Source organism: Haplochromis burtoni, unplaced genomic scaffold (assembly GCF_018398535.1).
Source record: "Haplochromis burtoni strain Fernald_Lab_line unplaced genomic scaffold, NCSU_Asbu1 Contig_28, whole genome shotgun sequence".
Classification (NCBI taxonomy): domain Eukaryota; kingdom Metazoa; phylum Chordata; class Actinopteri; order Cichliformes; family Cichlidae; genus Haplochromis; species Haplochromis burtoni.
In genome coordinates, this window is record NW_024582389.1 from 1,751,310 (window position 1) to 1,776,055 (window position 24,746).

The following is a 24,746-nucleotide window of genomic DNA, read 5'->3' on the forward strand; positions in this document are numbered from 1 at the left end:
TCACTCTGAAAGATTATGTTGTGCTAACTCGACTGAGTTCATGTCTAATGGCTGTAAGGAGAGAGAAAAAAGTGTGTCATATTTGAGAGCTCTACATCATCAGTGTGGTTTATTTTTGCTTCCTGACAAAACTGATGTATACTGTCAGACACATGCAGCGCTACTGTGAGCAATAACCTGCACAAAAATAGCAAAACTGATACAATTCAAAACTCATATGTGCATTAATTTCATTTCTACCTTTTTTAATTATTTTTTTTAATTTGTTAAGCTTAAAATATTAGTACAGGTTACATTTCACACCACATCTTCACCACTGGACACCTTTACACATCTTTGAGTAAATCTGATCATCTTCTACTCATCCTGTGTTGTTGCTCTTGCACAGCTACACTACAGACTTTAACACTTTAACATTGCCAAACAAAGTAAAACACATAAAAAGTTATTTAGTGATTTTACTTACATCAATATATTTTTTGAATGTAATTATTCTGTGGGATATTTCACCATTGTTATTATTGTGAATACTTTGGCCTATTTGTGTACTGAATGCCATATGTAGTGGATTTTTAGATAGTTAAACTAACAGACGAAGCTGCTCTCAGCTGCTCTTTTATTCCTAAAAACACAGAAGCCAGTGTTTATTCAATTACCATTATTATGTTGTATTTTTGCTAGCTTTTTATTACAATGCTTTATATGATATACAATGATATGGTACTTGTATAGAATTGTTTTTGGTATGTTTATTAATGTATTGATAATCTGCTTATTAGTTTTAGTCTTAATTTTGTTTGTAATTCATGAGAAAAATGAAGAAGTTAATTAAGAAGTTGCAGAATAGTTTCTGTTATACAGACACAAGAAGTTTTTTTTCTTTTTTGTTTACCACGGACACATCAAAGCTGTGAAAAAAAATTGCCGCAAAGTCTCCTGATACTAAAGCTATTTTATTTCTCCTCTGTATCTTATTTAATTTTTTAAGTACAGTAGTAGTTCATAAGTAGGTTTGTAAGTACAGAATACGATTTCAGCTAATTTTTTCCCACTTAACTAAAATTAATTTTCTTTGCCTCCAGTTTAAATTTTCACTTAATCTTAGTATACTATAATAATCTTATAGCCAACATACCTTCAATCTGTCATGCATATGTGTTCTTACATTGTACTTAGAAAACCTTTTAGTTAATCAACACTGTTATTGTCTACTGAGACTTTTATTATAACATTCTCTAGATATTATTTAATAAACGTGCTGATGTCACTAAATGTCAAATGTTAAATATTATGCATGTAGGCTATTTAAGAGTTGATGTGCAATTTAGCAATGTATATCCTCTTGGTGAGCAATGGTAAACTTATTGGGATAATATTAAACAGATTAGCACATAACGACAACAAAAATAGTACTAATAGTTATTATTATTATTATAATGTCTTAAAGGGATTCATCTTTTTCTTGTGCAAGTAACAAATTCAAATATTCAAGATACTGCTTTTGTAGAGTTTGATCTTTTAAATCCATTTGTACTTTTCTGTGAATCTAGTGCAACCTAGTGGTTACACATGTGTATAACTATCAAACTCCCACAATTCCGCTGGATAGGCTTCCTTTTAAATATTCATTAACATGAATTAGGAGAGAGAAAATGATCCTCCTCAGGTTTTCAAGAGAAGATTAAACCAACCTACCATCGATGATTTCGTCCTTCACTTTGTGCAATTCACGAAACACCTCTTCCAATATTTCCTGTTGAAGCACAAACGGGTAACTCGTAAAACATCAGCAATTGATTGCTTTACCGTGGAAACGAGCTTATACTTTTAACAAAATAGCAAAACATTTTGCTGGGTAATGCTTTCTTTACCTGTTTCATTCTATCGAGGTCTAACGAGTCTGTGTCGCCACCACTCCCCGCAGGTCGTGCTCTGCGTAACACAAAATAATTCTCTGTCACACTAGCTGTTACTGTATTGCTTCACAGTGACAAGCAGCGGGGATTCCCTTTCTCACCTCGACGCCATTGCCCTGTCTGCAGAGTTTGCTCGGTCCCAGGGCTTCTTTGCTCCGTCTAGACGACAAAGGAAAAAGATCAGATAAAAAAACGAGAGAGAAAAAAAGTCATACATGCATTTCTGGATTTATCATTGCTCTGAAATCCCATTTGCTATCAGGATTTTTAAAAACTTGTAATAGTTCTACTATCATGAGAAACGGTGATACCACACCTAAATAAAACCAAAATAGCTCTGTGACAATAAAGTGATGTTAAACATGCTGTAATGATTTGTTAGTATCATGTCGATATCAGCACCGTGTTCAGCACCTTCAGTTCTGAAGGCAAAAGGAGACCAAACCCAGTACTGGTGTAACTAATGAAGTGGTGAGTGTCTATTTAAAAACAAAAAAAACTTAATTCCAAACTTCTGTACATGTTAAAAGTTATTTTTTTTCTTTCTCTTAGAAATGTTTGTGGATCTGCTTCTAATATTTTTACTTTTCCATCCCACACCTTTTTCATGTGTTTCAAACGTGGTTTGCAACTGCGTTTAGTCAAAGGAGCTTGCAAAGAAAAGCGTCTGGACTTCTTTAAGTTGCTTGAAGACGTTTCACCTCTCATCCGAGAAGCTTCTTCACCTAGGCTCAGGCGATTAGAGGATCATCAGGGGGTCCTTTCGTCCCTCTGTGGGGGAACACTCCCACTAGGTTTAAATCTGGGACTCCCCACCATATGACCTTAGAACTGAAGAAGCTTCTCGGATGAGAGGTGAAACGTCTTCAAGCAACTTAACCCTGGAGAACCCATGGGGTCAGATCCGACCCCATTGGTTTACTAGGGAACCCATGGGGTCAAATTTGACCCCATGGGTTCTCCAGGGTTAAAGAAGTCCAAACGCTTTTCTTTGCAAGCTCCTTTGACTACAATGACCTGGATGACTGAGAACCTTCACAGACGTAACTGCGTTTAGTTTTCTCACCCGTTGCGTTCTGTCCACTCCGAGTGCTGGGCGACGGAGAATTTGGGTCATCCTAGAGAAGCACAATGAAATCGGTAAGCATCACTCACAATACCACAAATGCTATTATCCTCGTTAGCGAGCCAGCAGTTTGATGCAGAATATTCTGCAAATATCAGTCTCACCTGTGTGAAACCAGGCTTCTTTAATCTGATTTCCTTGTGATTAATGATTATTACTGAGCTTTTATCATCATTTCTCGATGTTTCCATCACAACACAAATGATAACAATGATCATTATCACCCTTATATAATCAGCATCAACATTATCCTGATCCCCGCCTAAACCGTTACCCTAATTATCACCGTAAATCACAGAGCGAGCAGTGCTCAGCTTCATGAATTGCAAACCATCTCCGTTTCGCACGCACTTACATTTTGGCTGTCCTCGGGCTTCTCTGAAGCTGCTTTCCTTCTGGAGGAAAGAAGAAGCCTCAAGTGAGAAAAAGGAATTTCATTGAAATTCCAGAATGAACTAAACAAAAAACTAAAGATTTCAGTGACCAGTTGTATCTAATATAGCAACAGTATGTGAGAGAAAAAGACCTTCGGCCTGTATTGATCTGACCTTCGTGCCAACAGAGCATTCATCTCCTCCATCAGTCCTCCACTCCCCCCACTTGTTCGGTTAGCTTCATTTTTGGCACCTGAAGAGCTGTCATCAGGCTGAAGAAAGCAGAGGAAAAAAAACGACAACTGTGCGTTACTCCCTGCTCTGTGCAAATCATGAACATTTTAAAGTATGTCAGTCAAATCTGAAGGAGATAATCCAGCTATGATGTTTATATCCTGCATGGTTTACAGAAATTTCACCCAAACATCATAAAGTGTTGCCTCACTCTTTGAACACGGCGTAGTTTGGCTCCAGCAATCATAGCCGCAAGACCTGTCGGCGCAGAGGTCTCATCCCCGTGGCTTCCTCCGCCTAAGGGCAGTGGAGGAGGGAGAGGAGGTTGCGGCGCCCCTGCTGACGGTGGCGGCGGGCCTGGCGGTGGTGGAGGAGGAGGTGGGCCGCCCATGATCACCGGTGGAGGTACTACTGGTGGGGCAACGGAGAGCACAGCAGGATGGCCTTGGAAAGGAGAACCTAGAGGAAAAGTGCAGCGAGTGATTGAAACTCAGTCGCTTTGTGCAATATTTATCCGCACTTACACCTGTGTGGGTTCAGATGCACTTAGGCGAAGATGCGGACCATTTTTAAATTGAATGAAAGAACTATTTTTACCAGCTGAACTTTAGCTGACCTGTGCACTTCGTGGGAGTACCTGAGTTGGAGGACCGTCGCTCCCGCTCCATGTGCGCCTGCATCTGCTGCTGCTGCTCCATCATTTGCCTGCAGAGACAGGAAGGATCACAGCTGCTCACTTAATATCAAAAATGTCAAATCTTGTCCTAAAATCTGACAATTTACCCACCTACAGGAAAAGTTCAGAAAACCATCGCACAGTAATAGACAGAGAAATGTCCACTTGCCTCAAAGATGCGCTAGGATCGCCATTAGGTTTTGATTTCAAATGTTCCATCTGCTTGATCCAATATTTATCAGATATTAAAGCTCCACACGTTCTTTTGGGATATTTCTTCTTAAGTCATAATCATCGTTTGTGTCAGGTAGTTTCTGTCACAGCCCCTGGGTTTGGAGTTTGGTATTCTTCTATAACATTTAGATTATGGGATGGGTTCTACTATAGTTTCTTTTTTTAAAATTTATTTATAGTTTAGTTTCATGTTTGTTTCATTATCATTCCAGGATTTTGAGTTCCTATTAAGTTTTGTATTCTCATCTACATAATATGCATTTTCTTGTTGGTTTCTATATGATGATGTTTAGTTTTTAAGGATACTTGGTGTTTAGCTATTGTTAAACTGGAAAGGTAGTTTCTGTTAGCGTTTAGAGTTTGTTGCTTATATCTGATTCCCTATATTTTGGTTTATTTCTCCCACCACCCCCAGTATTGCTGTGTGTGTGTGTGTGTGTGTGTATGAGTTAGTTAGTGGCTCAGTATTTAGTTAGTTTCTTCCTGGTTTACTTTGTTAGTTTGTGTCTCTTTTACTTCTCATGTGTAATTACCTTGATTGGTTCCAGCCGTGTCTCATTAACCTGATGTGTCCGCTTCCCATGATTACATAATGTGTGTATAAATAGTCCTTCCCTGCCATTGAGTCTTTGTTAGTGTCTGTCTGTTTTCATTTGGTAACTCTGGGCATAGGAAACAGTGCGTGGCCCAGGCGAGCTCTTTGGAATCACATCGGAAATGAGGCAAAACGACACAAAAAATAGTGTAATTATTTGAAACATGTTTTTCTTTGGAGTTTTAACTAAAAGTCACTACCTTAATTGCTGTTGTTTAGTATAAAGTCTAATGAGACCACTGTACAAACTGCACTCAAGCTCTAGCAGATGGTGAGTTTTTCTCGCATGCTGTCACCGTGAGTCAGAGGTTTGAATTCACATCCCAACATGGTAACACTTAACAAAGATGGACACAAAAACCTGCTTGCTTACTAAAAAAATCGACTCAGAAATACCCGATTTCACAAATAATCCCCCAATAACTTAATTGCTCTGCACTTTCCAGAGGAACAAATGAATTAGTACTAAGCATTCACTTTACTTGAGGTAATAGCGAGGTAATGAGGATCCACTGAGATCTGCTTAATAAGACACATGAATGGCTTTGTATTAGTTATTAATTAATGACTCATAAAGAAAGTGAAGAGCTATATTATATTGACAGATAATTATTAAATAATTATTACCCAATGAGCCAGAATTATCTCTCAGCTGGGTCTTTAATAAATAATCATCTACTGTACAGCCCTTGATTAGGGCTAATTATGAAGGTGCTGATGAATGCCTCCTGAACTATCAGATCATTCCTGATTTGTTCTTCACCTGCGTTTTAGTAAGTAAACAAGTTTTTGTGTCTTATATCATGCAGTGTGCCCATCTCCTGCTCCTCATTCATCCAAGCCAACATCACTTTTCTCCTCGATCTTTATCCCACCTATCTCATTACATCTCTGTCTTTGATTTGAGGAGATATGCGATGTGACATCTGAGGCAGCAACCTGTCTGATGTGACAGCAGCGTGCGCACAGCAGGAGCAGAGGTGCTTAGTAAACAACGGTTCTCTGAAATTAATTTGCTTCCGCTGACCAGGACGCAAACGCACGCAATCTCCCCTCACAATCGCAAACATAATCCTTTGTGGCAGAGGAACAGTTCATCCGACATGGGGATCAGACAGAGCCATAATTCCCTTCATATTTGTTCTCTTAAGTACTGGCATTCGGCATTTAGATGAACCAGCAGGCGGAGCTGAAATAAGTTTAAAAACAGCAACAAAGACCTCGTTGTGTCCGAGTCCGTCTCTGAAGTGGAGAGAGGAACAGCAGGCGCAGTGGAAGAAATGCAAGCCACAGTGTAAACCGTGGAAATGGCCTTAAGGGTCATTCTGAATACTGCTTATCCACTACTTTGTATAATTTAATCTGCCACTATGATTTAGAAAACAGGGACTACTTGTGTTTTAGCCATTACTGTAAAACTTTCAGTCTTTATCATTGTGACCCACTGGAAGGTAGGAGGGATACAGAGGACAGTAAGAGGAGGGGAGGGATGAGTTTTGCTTCAGTTCACAAGAGACTGTGATCCTTCACTAAAAATATTCTTCTCATGGATGACAAGATACTAATTTTCTCCCACTTTTTTGGCACCACAGTTCATTCAGATCATTTTTCTGATTGCAAAAGCTGCCAGACAAGGTGGGCTTAAAAATAAACAAATAAATAATCTGCTAACAGGGGTTCATGTTACATAGACTGCCTTGCAAAGAAGGAGAAAACGTCTTTTTTAAATGATACCTTGCTCTCTGAGCTTCTATCTCATCTGAAGTCGGTCCATTCTGGACTTGGCGCTGGAGAGCTGGACCTAAAGATGCAAATGAAAACAGAAAGAAAGAAAAAGACACAGATAGAGTGAAGTTGACCTTAATGTTTCATTATCAGCACTATTATGTCCGTTAAAATTAGTGCCAGTCAAGATAATTAACTATAAAATCACAAGGAACGTAACAGCGGCTGATCATTATGTTGTCTCATTTCCATAATAAGTAATGCGCAGTGAAAAGCATGATAATCCCCGACTTCATGTAAATGAGCTTAAACTCATTCATGCACTTTTACTGTTGAAGGGGAGCAGAAGATGTCCTGCTGCAACGCTGTCCTTCTGTTTACTCCTGCGCTCTTTTAGAGACAAGTCATTTGATTCGTAATGCTGCAGTGAGGCGACATCTGAGAGCGGCCTTCTCTTAAATTTTTAAATTCACACAAATGTCAATATGAGCACAAACACATGCAAGCGCACAAACAAATGTCAGCCAGAGCCCCACGAGTACTTCTGGGGTGAAATACAACTTGCCGACGGGTTTATGAATCACCAAAACTAGAAACAGAGCGGCTGAGCGAGGTCTGGAGAGTGTCTGAGCTGCTCTTTCTAAACAGATGAACCTAATTGAGAACAGAAGAAATTCTGTCAGCTGTGGTTACAAACTCAGTAAAAACAAACCATTGTGGCATCTCCTTTGGTGGATGAGGCTCAAAATCAAATATACTGTATGCGAGAGTCATTATTGTCTGAGCTACAAGGCTTTTGGTATCTAATCCTTTTACTACCATAAGTGAGATCTGCAGATAGAGCAAGAAAGGAAATGCAATTAATTGAACACATGATAAGACTTCAACTTGGGGTTTACAATTAAATCAGATGTCAATGTCAAGGATGTTCTCATGACTGAATTCCTCTGGATTAAGGAAGTAAGTAAGGAGGAATCTTGTGGTGTTTTTTTGGTTACGTTTTGGTTGATTTATGATCACTTCCCTTTAAATCTAATCAAGAGTTGTAAAAGTGTTTGAAATAGGCATAAAACTCTATAGACCATGTTCCCTTTTGTCTACATAAAGATGTCCCTTACATAACAGTTTTATGGCTCTACATAGTCAGCCTGTTTTCAGGGTCACTGCTCACTGACGATTCTCTCCACTGCTCACATCTCTAATGGAATAGACTCTGGCTGATGGTGCTAATGGCTGCTATTGATCAAGTAACAGAAACCCAAAAATACAACGATGGCAAAAGCCCTGAGTCATGGCTGCTATCAGACACCCGTCCTACACACATGCATGGTGTTTGATCTTAGATCCTAATGTTATATTTTTAGAATCCAGGTTTTGTCCAGAACAGGTTTAGACCCAACAAAATTTAATTTACTAATAAATGCTTGTGCATGCTTGGCCTGTTTGTGGTGTTGCATGTGAAATTAAAATGCATTTTTATCACGTGTCATATAAACAAACAATGTAAACAATTTTAGCCCAATGCTAAGTGGCTGATGGGCAACCTGACGGCATCATAATATATACCTGAAGTTTTAAAGCTATAAGTGAGATGTTACTGTAATGATATAAAAATCATATGGTGCTTCTATAATGTGTTACAGGTTCATAAATGCTAAAAACAGGTTATTTTAGCTGACTGCTATGTAGTTGCTAGGCAACATGAAGACATCACATCTGATGTAGATAAGAACCTTCAGGGAAGGAGCTGGCAGACAACCAAACCAGCACACAGACAGAGCTTTATGTGTATTATAGTGACCTGCTGAACTCCTTTCGATGTCCTCTAAAGGAGAGGCCAGCTGCCCTTCAGATACAGTTCATTTCCGCGATCTCGTTCTTTGGTCACTACCCAGAGTTCATGACCATAGGTAAGGGTAGGGACGTAGATCAATATGTAAATCGAGAGCTTTGGACCTTTACAGCATTGAATTGAACTGAACTGAACCTCAAACCAGCAGTTTTTGATTGACAAATTAATGACTTAAGCAACAAAACTGGTGTTGACTGCTGGTTAGACTCCAGCAAGAGACCCAAATCCGCTATGGGGTTGCTTCAGGAAGGCGTACAACTCTGCCAAACCAAACACAAGGAGCTACCTCGTAGCTCCAGCTACGGTGTGGGGACCTTTTGTAAAAAGCAAGCAGCTGAAAGGAACTTCTTCATAAATTGGTGTATTACAGGACACGTGCACAATTCACAAAAATGTTGCTTTAACATCTTTTTGTTTTAACCTATGCGTCACGGCGGGGTGAATATTTTACAAAGGACCCCAGAGCAGATAGGAGACGGAACACAAACCAAAAGCGAGCCTTTAACATTAAGGTAAAAACAGAAACGACTATTAAACTGAGAACAGGATATGACAACTATGAAAAACCTGTGAACCCTACGACGAGACTATGGTGTGGCATAATAGATGACCTGACAATAAGTGAACAGAAACACACAGACTAAATACACACAAGGGGTAATCAGGGGGAGTGGAAACACATGAGGAAACAGCTGGCACAAATAAACCTAATAACGTCACAGGGAACGCGAACCTAAACACAATGACAAAGACACACCAGACTCTTTCAAAATAAAGCAGGAAACACCGAGAATAAAGAATAAAACTAAAATACATTAAAAAAACTGGGTCGCAGGCCCAGTGCCATGACACAATCACTGCAAAAGTAAAATGTTGATTTCAGAATGTATTGAAGAGGACTCAAAAGAGATGTTTAGTTGGATTTATTTCTACTAGATGAGTGAGTAACAGAGCCTGCCAAGTTCAATTCAATTCAATTTTATTTATACAGCAGCAAATCACGACAACAGTTGCCTTAATGTGCTTTATATTGTAACGCAAAGACCCTACATACAGAAAAAACCCAACAATCAGACAACACCCTATGAGCAAGCACTTGGTGACAGTGGGAAGGAAAACCCCCTTTTAACAGGAAGAAACCTCCAGCAGAACCAGGTTTAGGGAGGGGTTACTAACACAAAAGCTATTCTCCATGTTTGAAAAAGGCCACGCTCTACAACAGAGTATTGCACTGCTTTAACTGGTTTAAATATTCCAATATATGTTCCATTTGAGTTTGTTTACCTTATTCAGCTAATGATTCCTGACTGACTCTGCCATTTACTGGATTATAATAACACAATAATAGCCATTAACACACAAAAACTACACACACAAACTCAAAATCAGAATTGTCATGCAGATGTTTGCACACACAGTTTTTTTTACCTACACGACATGCTGAAGAAGAGAAACCGGCTGCAGCAAACACAGAGGCACTGACAGACCCACTCCCTCCTAACCATCTCTTGCCTTCAGCTCCTCTTCCTCTCCCTCCTCCTTTTCTTCTCCATTCATCATCTCCCTCACTATCCCTCTCTCTCTCACACACCTCACCTGCCTGCCTTTCCCTCCTCCTCCCATCCTACCTCACCAACAGTATCATCTGTCATCTTCTTGAAACTAACACCAGGAGCGGCAGCAGCACAGCGAGAATATCCGCTTAATGTTTCAAAAGGTCGACTTTGTCTCTAGGCTACACAGCCTAGTGCTGCTTAGCCACACAAATATTACAGCGAGATGATCCACGTGCACTCCAGGTTTACATCAAGGCTCAAACATGTGGGGGGCGGGGATAAAGAGTTACTAAGTAACAAAAGTGTTTTTTTTGTCACATAAGTAACAAAAGTTTATTCTTTAGTTGGTGTTTGGGTGTCATGTGACAAGATAGCAAATGGCCGGTGCTCTAATAAGCTCCAGAACAACAACAGTGCCAGTGCCCTCTGTAAGCAGTTGCGTCCCCACATGCCACCAGAACATCGTCAGCACTTCCCAGCATTGATTTGCTAAGTCTCTGAAGGTATAGTGGATGAGTGCAAAACCATCCTCCAGTGATTCCCTTTAATCAATACTTGATCAATCAATAGTTTCATATCATACAAGGATTTCTCTGGTGGGCCTGAGAGGTCAGTGACCCCCAAAGTTTACAGTGTTAATGCAGGTGTTCAGTTGGGTGGCTGGATGCTGACCACAGCATATGACTCGCATCCTTTTCTGTATGTATTCCTGGAATAGACTACTCCTATCATAAATGGATCATACAGTTATCCATTTATGGTATAATAATTTAAAGGGATTCGAGAGTTTAAATATTCCCTTTATCTTGTCACCTGTCAGGTCTTACATGTAGGTCTTAAAAATGGCTTATTTTGGCTAATACCATTTTATGAAATGTTAAACAATCATATTTTTGTTTTATTCCATTAATGACTTATCTTACTTCCAAAATATGAGTTCATTTGGCACTTTTGGTTATCACTTTTACACAGTGATCACTTTTTACAAGTGACAGGTTACATCTTTCTGTAAAACCCAGAGAAAATAGGCCTGCAAAGCAATAAGAATAAACAGTGCTCGGCTGTTTCATATGTTCCTTTTTGATCCTCTCCTCAGTTTTATATCCTACATCATGTAATATTTCCTCTCTAAAAGTGAAAGCAATTTTAAGGACAAAAGGTCAGGTTTTGACTTCCTTACCACTAGAGGGTGTTAGGCACAAGCAAGGAACACCCATGTTCTGGTTTCAGCTTTACAAAGTGTGAACGTGTCTTATGTAATCAGCTGGAGAGCATGGATATGCAAAAATCAGGTCCTGTGCCATGCTGAGAAATAAAAATAGGAAACAACATACCGGAATAAACTAATTTCCTAATTCTCCCCCTTGATCACGCACTTGTGCGTAAATATAAAAGTTGATCTGTGCGTGTTATGATACGACCTTTGTGAGCGCTGTATCATGGCAAGCTGCTAGCACTGAGATGCTATCAGTCTCTCTATCTGTCAGATGTGCACATCCTTCCCCAACGTGTTTGTGCACTTGCGTTTGGCTGCTGTCACTCGAGCCTCTTTGTTCCCCATCCCATGTTATTAGGCAGATGAAAAGATCTGCTCTCTAGAACGGGGCCCGAGGGAGATCTTCTCAATGACTCACTCTAATTAAGAGGCTGGAGGGGACTGGAGGGGGAAGCACGCCGCCGCCGCTGCTGCTGCTGGAGTAATAACTGGCAAGCTGTGACAGTCACTCTGCCTCTCAGTCGCTCCTCAGTTTACATTTGTCTGTCTCTCTTCTCACACACATATACACAGAACTCTGGAGGATTGAGGTTGCCTGTCTTGTATGTATACTCGCTGCTGAAGTCTTTAAATAGAACCTTTTGCAGACGTTTTGGCTTACAGCAGGAAAAACACAGATGGAACCAATAACACTGACGACAGCTCTGTTTCCACTGATGTGTCCCAGCAAGCCCTGGTGGGGATCACAATGAAATGCAGCTTATATTAATTAAATAATTACATTTGTGTCTGTCTGCATGTCAGATAGCTCTATCTTTGATCTATAATAGATTAAAGAATTAATCTTATTGCTAAGCCCCCAGTGAAGTGATGTCATGACAGATTGATGTGATGATGTCAGAGTCTCTATTGCCCCTTGAAAGACACTGAGAAAGTTTTCAGTGTGACAAATATTTTATCAATCCTCCAAGTGACTAATTTAGGCTCAGCCCTGAAGACTCTGCATCCAGATGAACAGAGTCAACCTTCTGTGATATCTAGACAACTTCAAGTATGGCTACTATTTTTAGATCACTTCCCGCAGGAAACCTTTCCTGCCTCTTCTGTAATTTCAGTCTCAGACCTGCACATCTTTTATTTCAGCTTGACTGAACTGTCCGTTGCTGAGTCTACGGTTGTTAGGTCTGTGCTATATCGCATTCTCAGCAAATGATACAGGTGGAAATTTCTATGTGAAATAAAAATATACTGCAATATCCGAAGTGCCGAAGTGTATCTGAGAACTCGAATGACAATTTATTACATAAAAGGGAGCTACTTCAACAACTTCCAATGAATCGCAGTGCTCTGCAAAATATTTCAGGGAAATCTGTTAAAGATGGAAATGGAAAGAGTGTTTCAGCACACGAGGCAAAAACACCCTGAATGCAAGGAGGGTACAAAGGAGGAGATAATTGGAACAGCTGATGATATGTGACCATGTGAATACAGGGTCAGTATTGCCAATACCGATACTAATACTTTCAACCTATAAAGGCAGCTTATATAAGAGGAAAGCAGCTTCTCATTTAATGACCACTAAATCAGCGTGACTTTTAATTTTAAAAATAATTAGCTAACACAACAAAACACACCTTTGAACTTTTAACGTATTTTGAAACTGGGTTTGTAGGAGACCTGGAATCACTTCGGACCAGTTTCTGTTGTTTAAATGTGCTTTAGGCAATAAATAAAAGTGAATACAAAAAGGGGGCATGTTTGAGGTATATTTTTTAATTTCATGAAAAAACAATTTATTTAACACAGTTGAGTGGGCTACATACTGAACTTAGAGGATAGATACAAAGTATCTATCCTCTAAGTTTCTGGTATCGATCTGATACCAGCATTAGTATCGATACTATCGATATTTGGATTGATCCGTCCACCTCTAGTTGGACCCAAATGTAAGCAAATGATCCCATCAAGCAAAGCTGGAGGCCTTACTAGCTGAACTCCAAACAACAGGAGGAGCAAACAATGGGTGGAATACGTGATAGAAAAGCAAGGCGTGGCAGTAAAGACCACACTTCAATGCTTTTCAGCATACTCCTTTCTTTATTCTCAGTTGCTTGTTTCTTACGGTTCCCGGCTGCAGCTTTTCAGTTCGCAGCCACATGTAATGGAAAAACATTCAGGACCCATTTCATTCTTATATGCAGGGGAGGCGTGACGAGCTGATGCACCTCAGGTGTGTCAGCCTCCACCTCAGCCGCGCCACAAACCACGCCTGCCAATCACATAAAATCAGGAAATGTGCAGCAACTTAGTGAAAAAGTTGCTCTTTTTAAAATTACAACAAACATCAATAAAGCATTCAGTATTTTTTTTTCCTATATCTTCTGAAATGTCACACATTTTCTTGAAATATTGTGATATGACTTTGCCACTATATCGCCCACTCTTATGGGCTATGATCCAGCAGCTTTCAGCAGTTAAGCAGCCCACTGCCCACAGCTACACTCTGAATTTTGCTTGACACTAATTTGCACCACACTATCACTCTACACGTGTACATAAAGAATGTAAGGGGGTGGTTATCATCTCTGCTGGTTGATGGAAAGTTCAGGGAGAGCTAATCTCACATACCCATGATGACCTGACATTTGAACCCATTTTAACCATTGCCCGCCGTGTTAAGTCACACATGTTCAGCCCTGTTTTGTGAATTAAAAGTGCCGAGTGCTTATCTGAGAGAAATAAAGTGGAGCTAACTGTCGTGTAATAAAATGAAATAAGAAGACATCCTCCATTTCTCAAGTGTGTGTGCATGTGTGCGTCTTGTACTGTGGGAAAACGCACCTCCATCCTGAGCACTGAGGACATTGAGGGCAAAGAGCATAGCATTGGAAAAGGTGGTGGCCTCCTCCTTGCTGGCGAAGTTGAGGCCATAGACCTGCCTGGCGTCCCTCCACTGGTGGAAGGTTGGTGTGGCCTGGTTGTACTTGAGACCCTTCACTATTGAGTAGTTGATGACCACCTTTGAAGGACAAGAGGAGAATGCAGGAAAGGCAGTCATCAGTTAGGAAAAGTATTTCGCTTTTATCGGAGAGTTTTTATTTTTCAAGGTTATTTCTCTTTTTTTTTTTTTTAAATCTGAAAAATGATTTAAATCCACAGATGGCAGCGCGCCCATAGACATACAACACGGTCATGACTTGCATTGTTTGGAAGGATTTGTGGATTCTGAGTGCGCCACTATAAAGATAAAACATTTTTGTGTCTGAGAGCAGCACAGCTTGTAATAGTCATTGTGTTTCTCATTTTTATGTTGCTTACATCACGAGCTGTAACTTAGAAGAAACACAGCTGTGAAAAAATGCTGTCGTTTATATCTTGTTTTTCCACAGCTACCCACTGACATCTACTTAACTCTTTGAACTCTGGGCAATTCTTTTGAGTTTAATTCCAAAATTCACAGTAACATCTGAAGAGAAGACATCTGTATCGTGTTCTCTTTAATACTTAGTCCCTGCTGTGTGATTTTATATCCAACTGAGTGAGTTTATTCGATTACGTTTTATTTCTATAGTGCCAAATCACAGCGACAACTGCCTTAAGGCACTTTATATTGTAAAGTCTCGACCCTAAAAAAATACAAAGAAAATAAAGAAAACCCCAACTATCATATGACCCCCAATGAGCACGTGCTTTGGCAACAGTGGAAAAGAAAAACTCCCTTTTAACAGGAAGAAACCTCCAGCAGAACCAGGCTCAGGGAGGGGCAGCCAGTTGGGAGCGTGGGGAAGAATACGGCACAAAGACGTGCTGTGGAAGAGAGCCAGAGATTAATAATAACTAATAATTAAATGCAGAGAGGTGTATAAACACACAGTGAGGGAAAAAGGTGTATTGTTTGTCGTGTTATTTCCTGTTTTATTTTGCAGGTTCTTTCTTCAGGTGTTTTTATTTCCTTCACTAGTTTGTCATCTTAATTTGCTTCATTCAGCTCAAAACAGTGACCACTCTGGTCTGACCTGCGGCATCAGCAACACATTTCACCCAGAGAACCGCCATTTTTTTTTTCCTCTTTCCTCTTCCTGATCATTCACTGTGAACTAGAGATAATTGTGCGGGAAAGTCAGAGTAAATCAGCCGTTTCTGAAATACACAGACCAGCCCATCTGGCACCAATAGCCATGTCATGTTCAGAATCACTTAAATCACCTTTCGCCACCATTATGTTGCACACTGATTCAGTTTGAACGTCAGCAGTCAAAGTCTTAGTGTCTTAATGCAATCAGCTGTCTGGCGTAGGTTCTGTTAGTTAACCTTTTTTTTAAATGAGTTGTTTAATATTTAACTTTTGAAATGATACTTGATAGCCCTGCAAAAGCCTGACAACCTGTCCAGGGTATACCCCAGCCTCTCGTCCTACGGCAGCTGGTTTAGGCTCCAATCCTCCAGATTCCACCACCCCCCAAAAAAGACAAAGTTATCCCGTTGGCTATTTAATCTCCATTTTCATTTTCTGAATCTTTGTAGGTTTTCTGCCACTTTCAGACATCTTTGTAGTTGTCAGTTTTTGATTACTGCTGTGCTTGATAACCCCACTGTTTACATGTGTTCCGAGTCTTATCGCCAAACATGTCTACGGCGGTGCAAAAGAGCCGAGTGCTAATGAGCTGTTGCCGTTGGAGAGGCTGACAGACGGTGAAGAAGATTTCACTCAAGTCACAGCGGAGGCGGGTGAGCTTTAAGATTTCACGAGGTTTGAAGCACGCACACACACAGACTTTGACTGAAGAAATTTTTAAGACTTCATTGGTTCTCCGCTGTTCTCACTCTCCTTCAGTATAGTCAAGTCACAATCCAGACTATTTGCAATCCTCCCACAGCAACAAGTTTACCTCCAGCATCTGCACTTCTTACCTGCTGGTCCTGCAGTTTGACTCCCACCACTCTGAAGGTATTGTTGGCAGTGTTGTGGTAGATGTTGATGCGGCTGAATCCCTGCTGGCCAGGCTTGATGGGCACCCACTTCTTGCTGGTGTCATCGTAGACCATGACAGAGGCCCGCGCCTGGCAGATACTCTGCTCACTGGAGGAGACATTAAAACAAAGAAGAGAGAAACAGGGTGAGTTGGTCATATGTGGGGAGCAGAGAGTTTATCAGCTCCAGAGTTAATCCCAAAGCAGCTTCGCCCCTCTTTCTCTTCTTTCTAGTTTGTGGTGTCAATGCTTTAGCTTGTGACTGGACGTAGACATTTCCCTTCTTAACCCCTCTAGTCTAGATATCAGAAACCACTAAAAATCAGAGCAAAAACATCTATCACAAACTGCCACCATCAGACAGAGACGTTATAAAACAATAACTAGAAGTAATTGATGTGTGCAACATCCTCAATCACATCCAAAAACCGGCAATAAATATTATATATACACACCCATAAAATAATTCATTCTGTAATAAACGTGTAATAAAAACACTCTTGCCTTTTTTCTGAACATATTTTTCACATTATGTGATTACTTGTTTAGATGTGCAACATAATAAGTTTCTCCAGTAAGAAACTCGATGATGACACTGTAACAAATAATGTGTCCACATCACATGTTTAGGCTTCAGCTCTATAGTCGACAAAGGACAGCATTGCACACGAGCACATTGAAAAATATTTCTGCGTTAATGATATGAATGAAATCCATTATATGAATGGATTTGTCCTGAGGAAATAAATTCAAGAGGCTTTATGTTTCATTAGTCACAAGCAAAAAAAATTGAACCACTGATTTAGACAGCGGCTGAGTCTTTATCATGTAAAACACTCAGTGGGTCAGGAGGGTGAAAATGTTGTCAGCGCAGGAAGAAGAAAGTCATTTTCAAGCAATTTGGACGTCTAATGTCAAACTTTCCTTTAACTGTAAAATCGGAGGATTTAAGTGAGATAATTATGGTGAACAAGACAACAACTCTGTCTTCTAATCCTGCATTTCACTAATGGTCTAATCCAAATGTAATCAAGCACTAGTCCAGCATCTGCCCATGTTCTTAATGAGGCAGGACTGTAATACGTGTGTGTGTGTGTGTGTCTGTGTGTGTGTGTGTGTGTGTGTGTGTGTGTGTGTGTGTGTGTGTGTGTGGCCTCCAGTGTTAGGTTGGGTTTGCCTGCTCTCCTATCTGATCGTGTTATCACAGGCCCCTAGGTCGTCCTTCTTTCCCTCTTTTCCTCAAACACACCACACACAACATCACACACACACACACACACACACACACACACACACACACACACACACACACACACACACACACACCACCCAACACAAGCTCAAACACACACACACACACACATGCACACACACACATGCACACTGTAAATAGCACTGAGCGTGATGATGCACTGTTTACGATCATTTCCAGGTCACGTGCTCCGTATCTGCACAATATCAATCAAGGTGCCGGTAAAAGGCGATAAATGGAAAAACTCAGGAGAGAAACAGAAACAATTTAGACTTGCAAATGAGATTAACAAGAAGAGTCCCATCTGTGTCTTTGCCTCCTCGCCAAGCTAAAATTAGTGGATCAGGCCTTAAGGCCCTTGTGAAAGAGCTGCATCAGAAAAGAGGAGCAGTGGAGAAAAGAGGGAAAAGTCTTGGCTTTTAGAGTGTGTGAGTGGAGGCAGCATATGGTGCAGATAAGCGTGTATCATACATGATGGTGGGGGAAATGCTGATGGGATATTATATGAAGGAATAGGCTGACATTTGGCTTATTTGCCCTGTTGATAATAGATGAGACGATAGATTATCTCAAGTCTAAGTGCAGCGTTGCAGCCTGGAGGTTATTATAACAGCTTAGCATAAAGACAGATATTAAACAGTTTAGAAAAAAATTACAGTTACATTATGGCTATAGCAAAAATTCAGTGGGATTTTTCAGTGGGAGAAATGTTTTGTCACTCATTCAAATGGATTTTTCAGACAATGACCAGATCTCATACCACAGGGGAAGCTACACCAAGTCTGTATGGTTTACCGAAGATACATAAACAGGGTGCACCTTTAAGACCATTTGTCTCTACGATCAACTCAGTTACCTATAACACCTCAAAGTTTCTGGCTTCGATCCTCAACCTGTTGGTAGGCAGCTCTGAACACCACATCCACAACACTTTGGATTTTGTTGAGAAGATGAGAGATGCAATTATGGAGGAAACAATGGTCTCATATTATGTTACATCTATCTTTACTTGTGTTCCAGTCGCTGAAGCAGTGAAGGTAGTTCATAAGAGATTACAGGACGAACCCAACCTCAACAATAGACCAATCTCACTGACAACACTGACCAAGTGTTATTTGACTTATTTCACATAAAAGTGTGAGTACTACAGGTAGAAACATATGTTTGCCATGTGTTTATAAGATTGGGGAAACCTACAGTCAGCTGAGACTGAAGTAGTCACTTGGATGAGCGACAAAACATTTCTCCCACTAAAAACGCTACATCCAGATGATCAGAATCAACTTTTGGGAATGTGCTGCATTACTTTTAAGAAAAGTGTTCTGTGTAATATGTGCAATAATTACTTTTTTGTGTAATGACCCCGTCACTAATCACAACAAAGAGAGGAAACCAACAAAATTCACAAACATTTGAACACTCAGCATGAAATTAATTTGCATGAATGTAACGTCTTTGATACGCTGCTTAGAGATGGTGGTGACTCTAAAAGTGGAGCCAATGAGAATCGATAATGGAATCAGAATCGTTAAATCCTTATCAATTCCACCCTAGTGGCCACGCTTTCCTTGATGAGGATGTGCATATCCTGGAATGGGAGGAACACTGTTTTGGAGTCAGGGAAAAATTTAAAAGGGAAAGACCATCTCTGAATCAAGGCTACATCTTTCACCATCTTACAATGCTGTGATTGCAGCCATTCCCCAACTCTCTGAATCGCCATTGATCAATAATCATGAAAATTTGCATATTTATGATAAAGAAACTGAACTCACAGCCCATTGTTAGTAGTGCTGGTTTCAGTCATTATGCAGATGTACTGTTTATAAGATTGGGGAAACCTGCAGTCAGCTATGACTGAAGCCTTCCTTTCAAGGGGGGCAGCCAATCAGAGAAGAAGATGGCTTAAAGTGGCTTGTTTCAAATATGAGTGTCGTAGGTGGTTTTTGAAGAATTTGTTACCTGTGTTTCCTACATAAAGGTTACCTGGGCAGGGACTAACCTGACCACAGTCTGATGGGCTAAACAGACAATTTTCCAAATAATCGATAATAACAGTAGCAGCATGTATGAATTGTAAATTGGCAATTTTTGATTTGTGTTCTTAACAAATCCAATGAACACAGCCTGGTACTCCCCCTTCCTTACTGAAGCTAACTGAAGACGATATCCCCACATGTAAATTACCAGATGCCGCATCACCTGTCACTGGACGGACAGCCTGCCAGCAGCACACTCTGCAAACGCGAGGTTCCCCGCCATCCACAGTCTTTAATTCTTTTTTGAGCAGAACAAAATATTGATAAGCCATCAAACAGTGTCAAACAGCAAGTTTGTTTGTTGTTTTGGGGTTTTTGTGAGTCACCAGTCACCGCCGTAGTATCCCTCACTTAAACCCTCAGGATAAGGGATGCTCGTTGCGAGACAATGTGCCTGACTCGAACAAAAAAACAGCATCAAAGAGCAAACACTTTGATCCAGTAAAGAGAAAAGTATCTGTGAAAATAAAAGCACCAGGATAACACTGGAATAACGGAAACAATACCAACTCTTCTCCTTACTTCAAAGTGACAGAGCGAGGCAGTGGGAAGAAACTAAAAACTTGCAGGACTAGAATCTATTCAAACAAGATGAAGACCAAGACTTCAAAGACCATTCACACCCTGCTCTGCTGCCCGTGTTTTAATGACGTTCTCTCAGGTTAAAGCTTGTTATCCACACCAATGCTGTCTTGCATTTTGGTGCACGCTTGAATTCAGCACCGGACCCAGCAGGACAATGACGTGTTGAATTTATTTCGGTTAACTCGACTGACTTCTGTTAATTTTTAAAAAGGAGTGCTCGGCTGCCAGCTGAAAATGGCATCAAGGGCCCAGAAGCATGAATAAATGAGGCTCTTGAGCTAAAGGAGGCTTGAGCAGAAAAGCGGAAGAGACGGGGAGAAGAGGATGGAGTGGGTGACATGAAAACAAGTTTTTCCTGACTGACACACACACACTTGCACACATTACACCTGCGCATGCGCACAACTGCAGGAATGTCATGAATAAATAAGATGCTTCTGAATTTACCTTGACAGCACACACTCATGCACACGCGTGCACTCGAAATGCCATCGTCCTGGGTCTGAATGCACCCAGCCAGAGCTACGGCAAATTCAAGCTGACAGGGACAGACAGAGAAATCTCGGAGAGCTGCTCGGGAATCCTGTCCTTCTGTCGCTTCCACAGAAATGGTGCAATTTGCAGAGCACAGTGATTGGTGTATGGGGATTATATACAAGTGCAAAGGGCGCTCACTCATTTCAGCCTTGCCTCTGCGTACAAAGATGATTTTCTTTAGCGTTATAACAGCTCTGGCCGGGCTCTGAAGCTGAAGCTGTAAACAGGCCAAGGTCAGAAATGCTTTCACCCCTCAGTGACTTTGAGTAATGTAACCTTGACAATGATGACTGCACCCATAGGCGACAGGATGCAACATAAACACTGACAGCGACCGGCTCTGGTGCATTATTGCTGCATCTTTTCTCCCAGAATCCTCTGATGCTGAACTCAAACGAGGCATGCAGCAGAAAGAGTCCCAATCTTTACGCACAGCAGAAATCTGAATGATGTAACCCTGATAGTCTAAATGACTTTAACATAAAATTGCATCACAGAAACTATAAAGTTAGCTTTTGCGCATGCTTTTTTGGGATCGAGTTAATAAGTCATCTTGAGTGTCTAAGGTCAGATTAATGAGTGTGTGATGATAAACACATGAATTATTCATTCATGCTGCTGAATGTTTGCAGGAGTGAAGACTAATTATGCCCCAGAAACACCCGTGTATGCCTCCTATTTATTTTCTTCTCTTAAAAGTACAGAGAATGTGCCCATTAGGCGCTTTTCCTCTGGGTCTCAGGTCAGCTAAGGGTTAATAAGATGCTTGTCCAACTCAAAGTCTTTCACTTTGGTCTTTGGCTTTTCTCACCTCGCCTCTCTCCCACACAGATTTATCTGTTTCTTGAAGATTTGCTCAGCGTGTGAGCGAGCGATTGCTGTTCATAAGCGTTTTGCAGTGATCCTTCAATTAACTGGCACCTGGCTCCGTCACATTTGTGCACCCTAACCTGCAAAGTCAAAGCGTTACGTTCCAAGTGCCAAGCTTCCTGTGTGCTCGCGCAAGATTTACTCTTCTGGCGTGACTCGTCTGATCTGACATAAACAGCAGAACAGCAAAGCTGTCAGACGAGAGGAAACACAGGTATTTAAAAAAACACATATGCAGAGGAGAGGGAAGTATTTTAGATGCGATACACATTAAAAATAAATAAATAAAGATGAGGCATGAAACATAATTAGCACTTTGATCCTCTCTTTTGCTGATAAATTGGCAAACCAGAGGGAGGTGGAATTTAAATTTAGCACAATAACTGCTCGGTAATGGCATTTTGCATAAGAGCAGAGATTGAATCACTGCTGTGTGAGCTGGTTTTTCTTTCTGAGATGAATAAAATATGCATTTAGGATTTCATCAGACCTTTTTTACCACTGGAATGAATTTTCCATGCTATGAGTCAGCAACCCAAGAAGGGAAACAACATCTCTTATAGCTGTTGCTAACAATATAGTATATCTGCAGTATTACTGTCAGTCCACTCTGTCTTTAACTTTTGTGCCACTCTCCCTGTGTGAACTGCCGTCGACACGTTTAGCTCTGAGCATTTGCAGTGTGTCAGTTCAGGTTTTGTCTTCAGCAGTAATCTGTGCTGTTGGAAAGTCTTGTGCACATACACACACACACACATATATATATATACACACACATACATATATGTGTCCCTGTCTCTCTCAGTATACTGGCTGCAGCTCTTACAGTACAACACCCTGCAGACATCACAACATCAAAGCTATTGTGCTGCTCCACTTTCTGGGGCCTTGCTGCTCAAGGCAGCGGTGCGCTAACAACAAAGAAGAATCTGCCTAAAATAGCTGTAGCTGTATGCAAATTTGTGTGTGCGCACAGTACAGATTCCTATCTAAACCCCTCTATGCCTGTATGAAGACTGCAGTGAAGTTACATTTTCAAAGTGGCTCAAACACTGGCCACAGCCCTGCAACTTTTAAGTTCCTTTCATATTGTGCAAAGATGATTAGATTCACTTCCTCATTCAGGTCATAGGCCTTTGCACAGAGGACTGATGAACAAACAGTGAAAGTAATGTTTGATGTTTACTGTGAAAGCAATAATCATGTCATACTTTGGGCAAATTTGAGTTGATAGTGATCAAATCTGACAAAAAGTGAAAACTAATCTTTAACGTGATGACTCATTCACACTAGAGTAATAAACTAATTCAATGGCTCTGATGTTTCAGCTACTAAATGAGCCCACCTGCACACATCCTGTTTTCTGTCTCATCACTGAGAAGTGTGCATGATCCAGATGTCAATACATCTGTGTTCGCAGTACTTGATTATCTATCTAGCCTTGGAGATGAAGAGGAAGCATAAACAGAAACTTTTTTTTCTTTTTACAAGTGACAGTTAATTTGAAATTCAGCCTTTCAAATGGCTGGACAAATGTGACACAAGTGTTTTTGTGCTAACTTTCCCAGGGAAGAATAAATGATAATATGTGATCAGGAAGATGTAAGAAAGAGAGGACAGGAGAGGAAGATGAGAGTTTCTTTTCCAAGTTTAGGACTGCCAGTGGAATCTGATGAACTTGAAATGTAAACTCTTGGATGCAACGATGAGAGATGAAATGAGAGAATTCTGCAACAGAGAGTTTAATGATGGAAGTATAACTTCCAGAGTAACAGGACCTGCTTGGAGAAGATGGCTCATGTTGGGGTACCTGTTGTAGAATGTAGTTTGGTGAATTCACAAAGAGAGGAAACCTCAGAAACAGTAGCAGAAGCACAAGTCAGCTGACTGTACACAACAGAAAAATCTACAACAAAAAGTGTGGTTTGACTTTTTTCCAAGTAAGTCATTTCCCCACACTGCTCTGCTAGACAAGAACTTAGAGCTCCCCAAACCCACAATATCCCTCTTTAAACCTCGCTTTTAACGACTCCGAGTCATTGCAGACCTGGTCGCTGTCTTCCAAGCCAGCATTCAAAGATCACAAGTTTATTGCAATTACTTGCAATAATTTTGGTTGTGCCACAATCTCCAAGTACTGCATGCCCCAGTATGATTAAAGTTGTGCTCACTCGTCTAGCAAAATCTAAATTTTAACTTTGCATTGTATGTGAGAAATGAGAAATCGCACACTAACTGAACGAAACAGAACAGCTGTTTTGTAAACTGCATTAGAGATCTCAATGTTGGAAAAATTATTGACTGACTTTTAATTATTGGCATATTCACCCATAAACTTCTAATTTAAACGTAGCTTCATATACAGATTATAAGGAGATAAATTAGATTAGATTAAACTTTATTAATCCCTCGGGTGAGTTCCTCTGAGAAATCCAGTTTCCAGTAGCACAGCACCGACAGAAGTTGCATGTTACAGATACAATAAAGGGGAATGAGAGTAAGGATAAAAGCATAAATATACCATATATACACACATATATAAATACAGAATATATAATATGGATAAATAGGAATACCAGGATGATATAAGGAGATAAATGGAGGCAAACAAGGGAAAATGCTACTTAATTATGATATATTGTAATAAAATAAAGTATTTCTTCAGCTTCAAACAAACTATATATAAGTAAAATATCTGACATTACGTGGAAGATATTTTAAGTTTTTTGAGTGTCTATGTAGGATACAAAAAAAAATGTAATAACAAATTTGTCTAATTTTCTTCTGTGCATTCAAACTTTTGATGAATGCGCTCTCTCTTTGTCTTCTGCACGTAACAGCAGTTAATCCCATCAAAACTGTAAATTCTTTTCACTCCTCTTGCTCGCTGAGGATTTTATGCACTCTTTTCCTTGCAATTCACCGAGTTTTGAAAACGATAGCTACAGAACACAATCAAACAAACTGGATGACACTATAGTCCATGAA

At 40.3% G+C, this 24,746-nt stretch overlaps 1 protein-coding gene across 3 annotated transcripts in view; it reads right to left on the reverse strand.

Annotated features, from left to right (window-relative positions):
* evlb (Enah/Vasp-like b) overlaps positions 1 to 24,746 on the reverse strand; it is a 48,061-nt gene continuing 23,315 nt past the window's right edge. For 2 of the 3 annotated variants that reach the window (XM_014332207.2, XM_005917679.3), the window contains exons 2-13: positions 16,416 to 16,584; positions 14,346 to 14,523; positions 6,890 to 6,956; positions 4,288 to 4,355; positions 3,862 to 4,109; positions 3,591 to 3,688; positions 3,398 to 3,437; positions 2,983 to 3,034; positions 2,018 to 2,075; positions 1,872 to 1,932; positions 1,696 to 1,753; positions 1 to 51 (exon numbers count right to left, since the gene is read on the reverse strand). In XM_014332207.2, coding sequence (XP_014187693.1) covers positions 14 to 51; positions 1,696 to 1,753; positions 1,872 to 1,932; positions 2,018 to 2,075; positions 2,983 to 3,034; positions 3,398 to 3,437; positions 3,591 to 3,688; positions 3,862 to 4,109; positions 4,288 to 4,355; positions 6,890 to 6,956; positions 14,346 to 14,523; positions 16,416 to 16,584 — 1,135 coding nt within the window. In that variant the 3' untranslated portion in view covers positions 1 to 13. The remainder of the gene's footprint in view (positions 52 to 1,695; positions 1,754 to 1,871; positions 1,933 to 2,017; positions 2,076 to 2,982; positions 3,035 to 3,397; positions 3,438 to 3,590; positions 3,689 to 3,861; positions 4,110 to 4,287; positions 4,356 to 6,889; positions 6,957 to 14,345; positions 14,524 to 16,415; positions 16,585 to 24,746) is intronic. The other variant, XM_005917680.3, reaches the window with a different exon arrangement.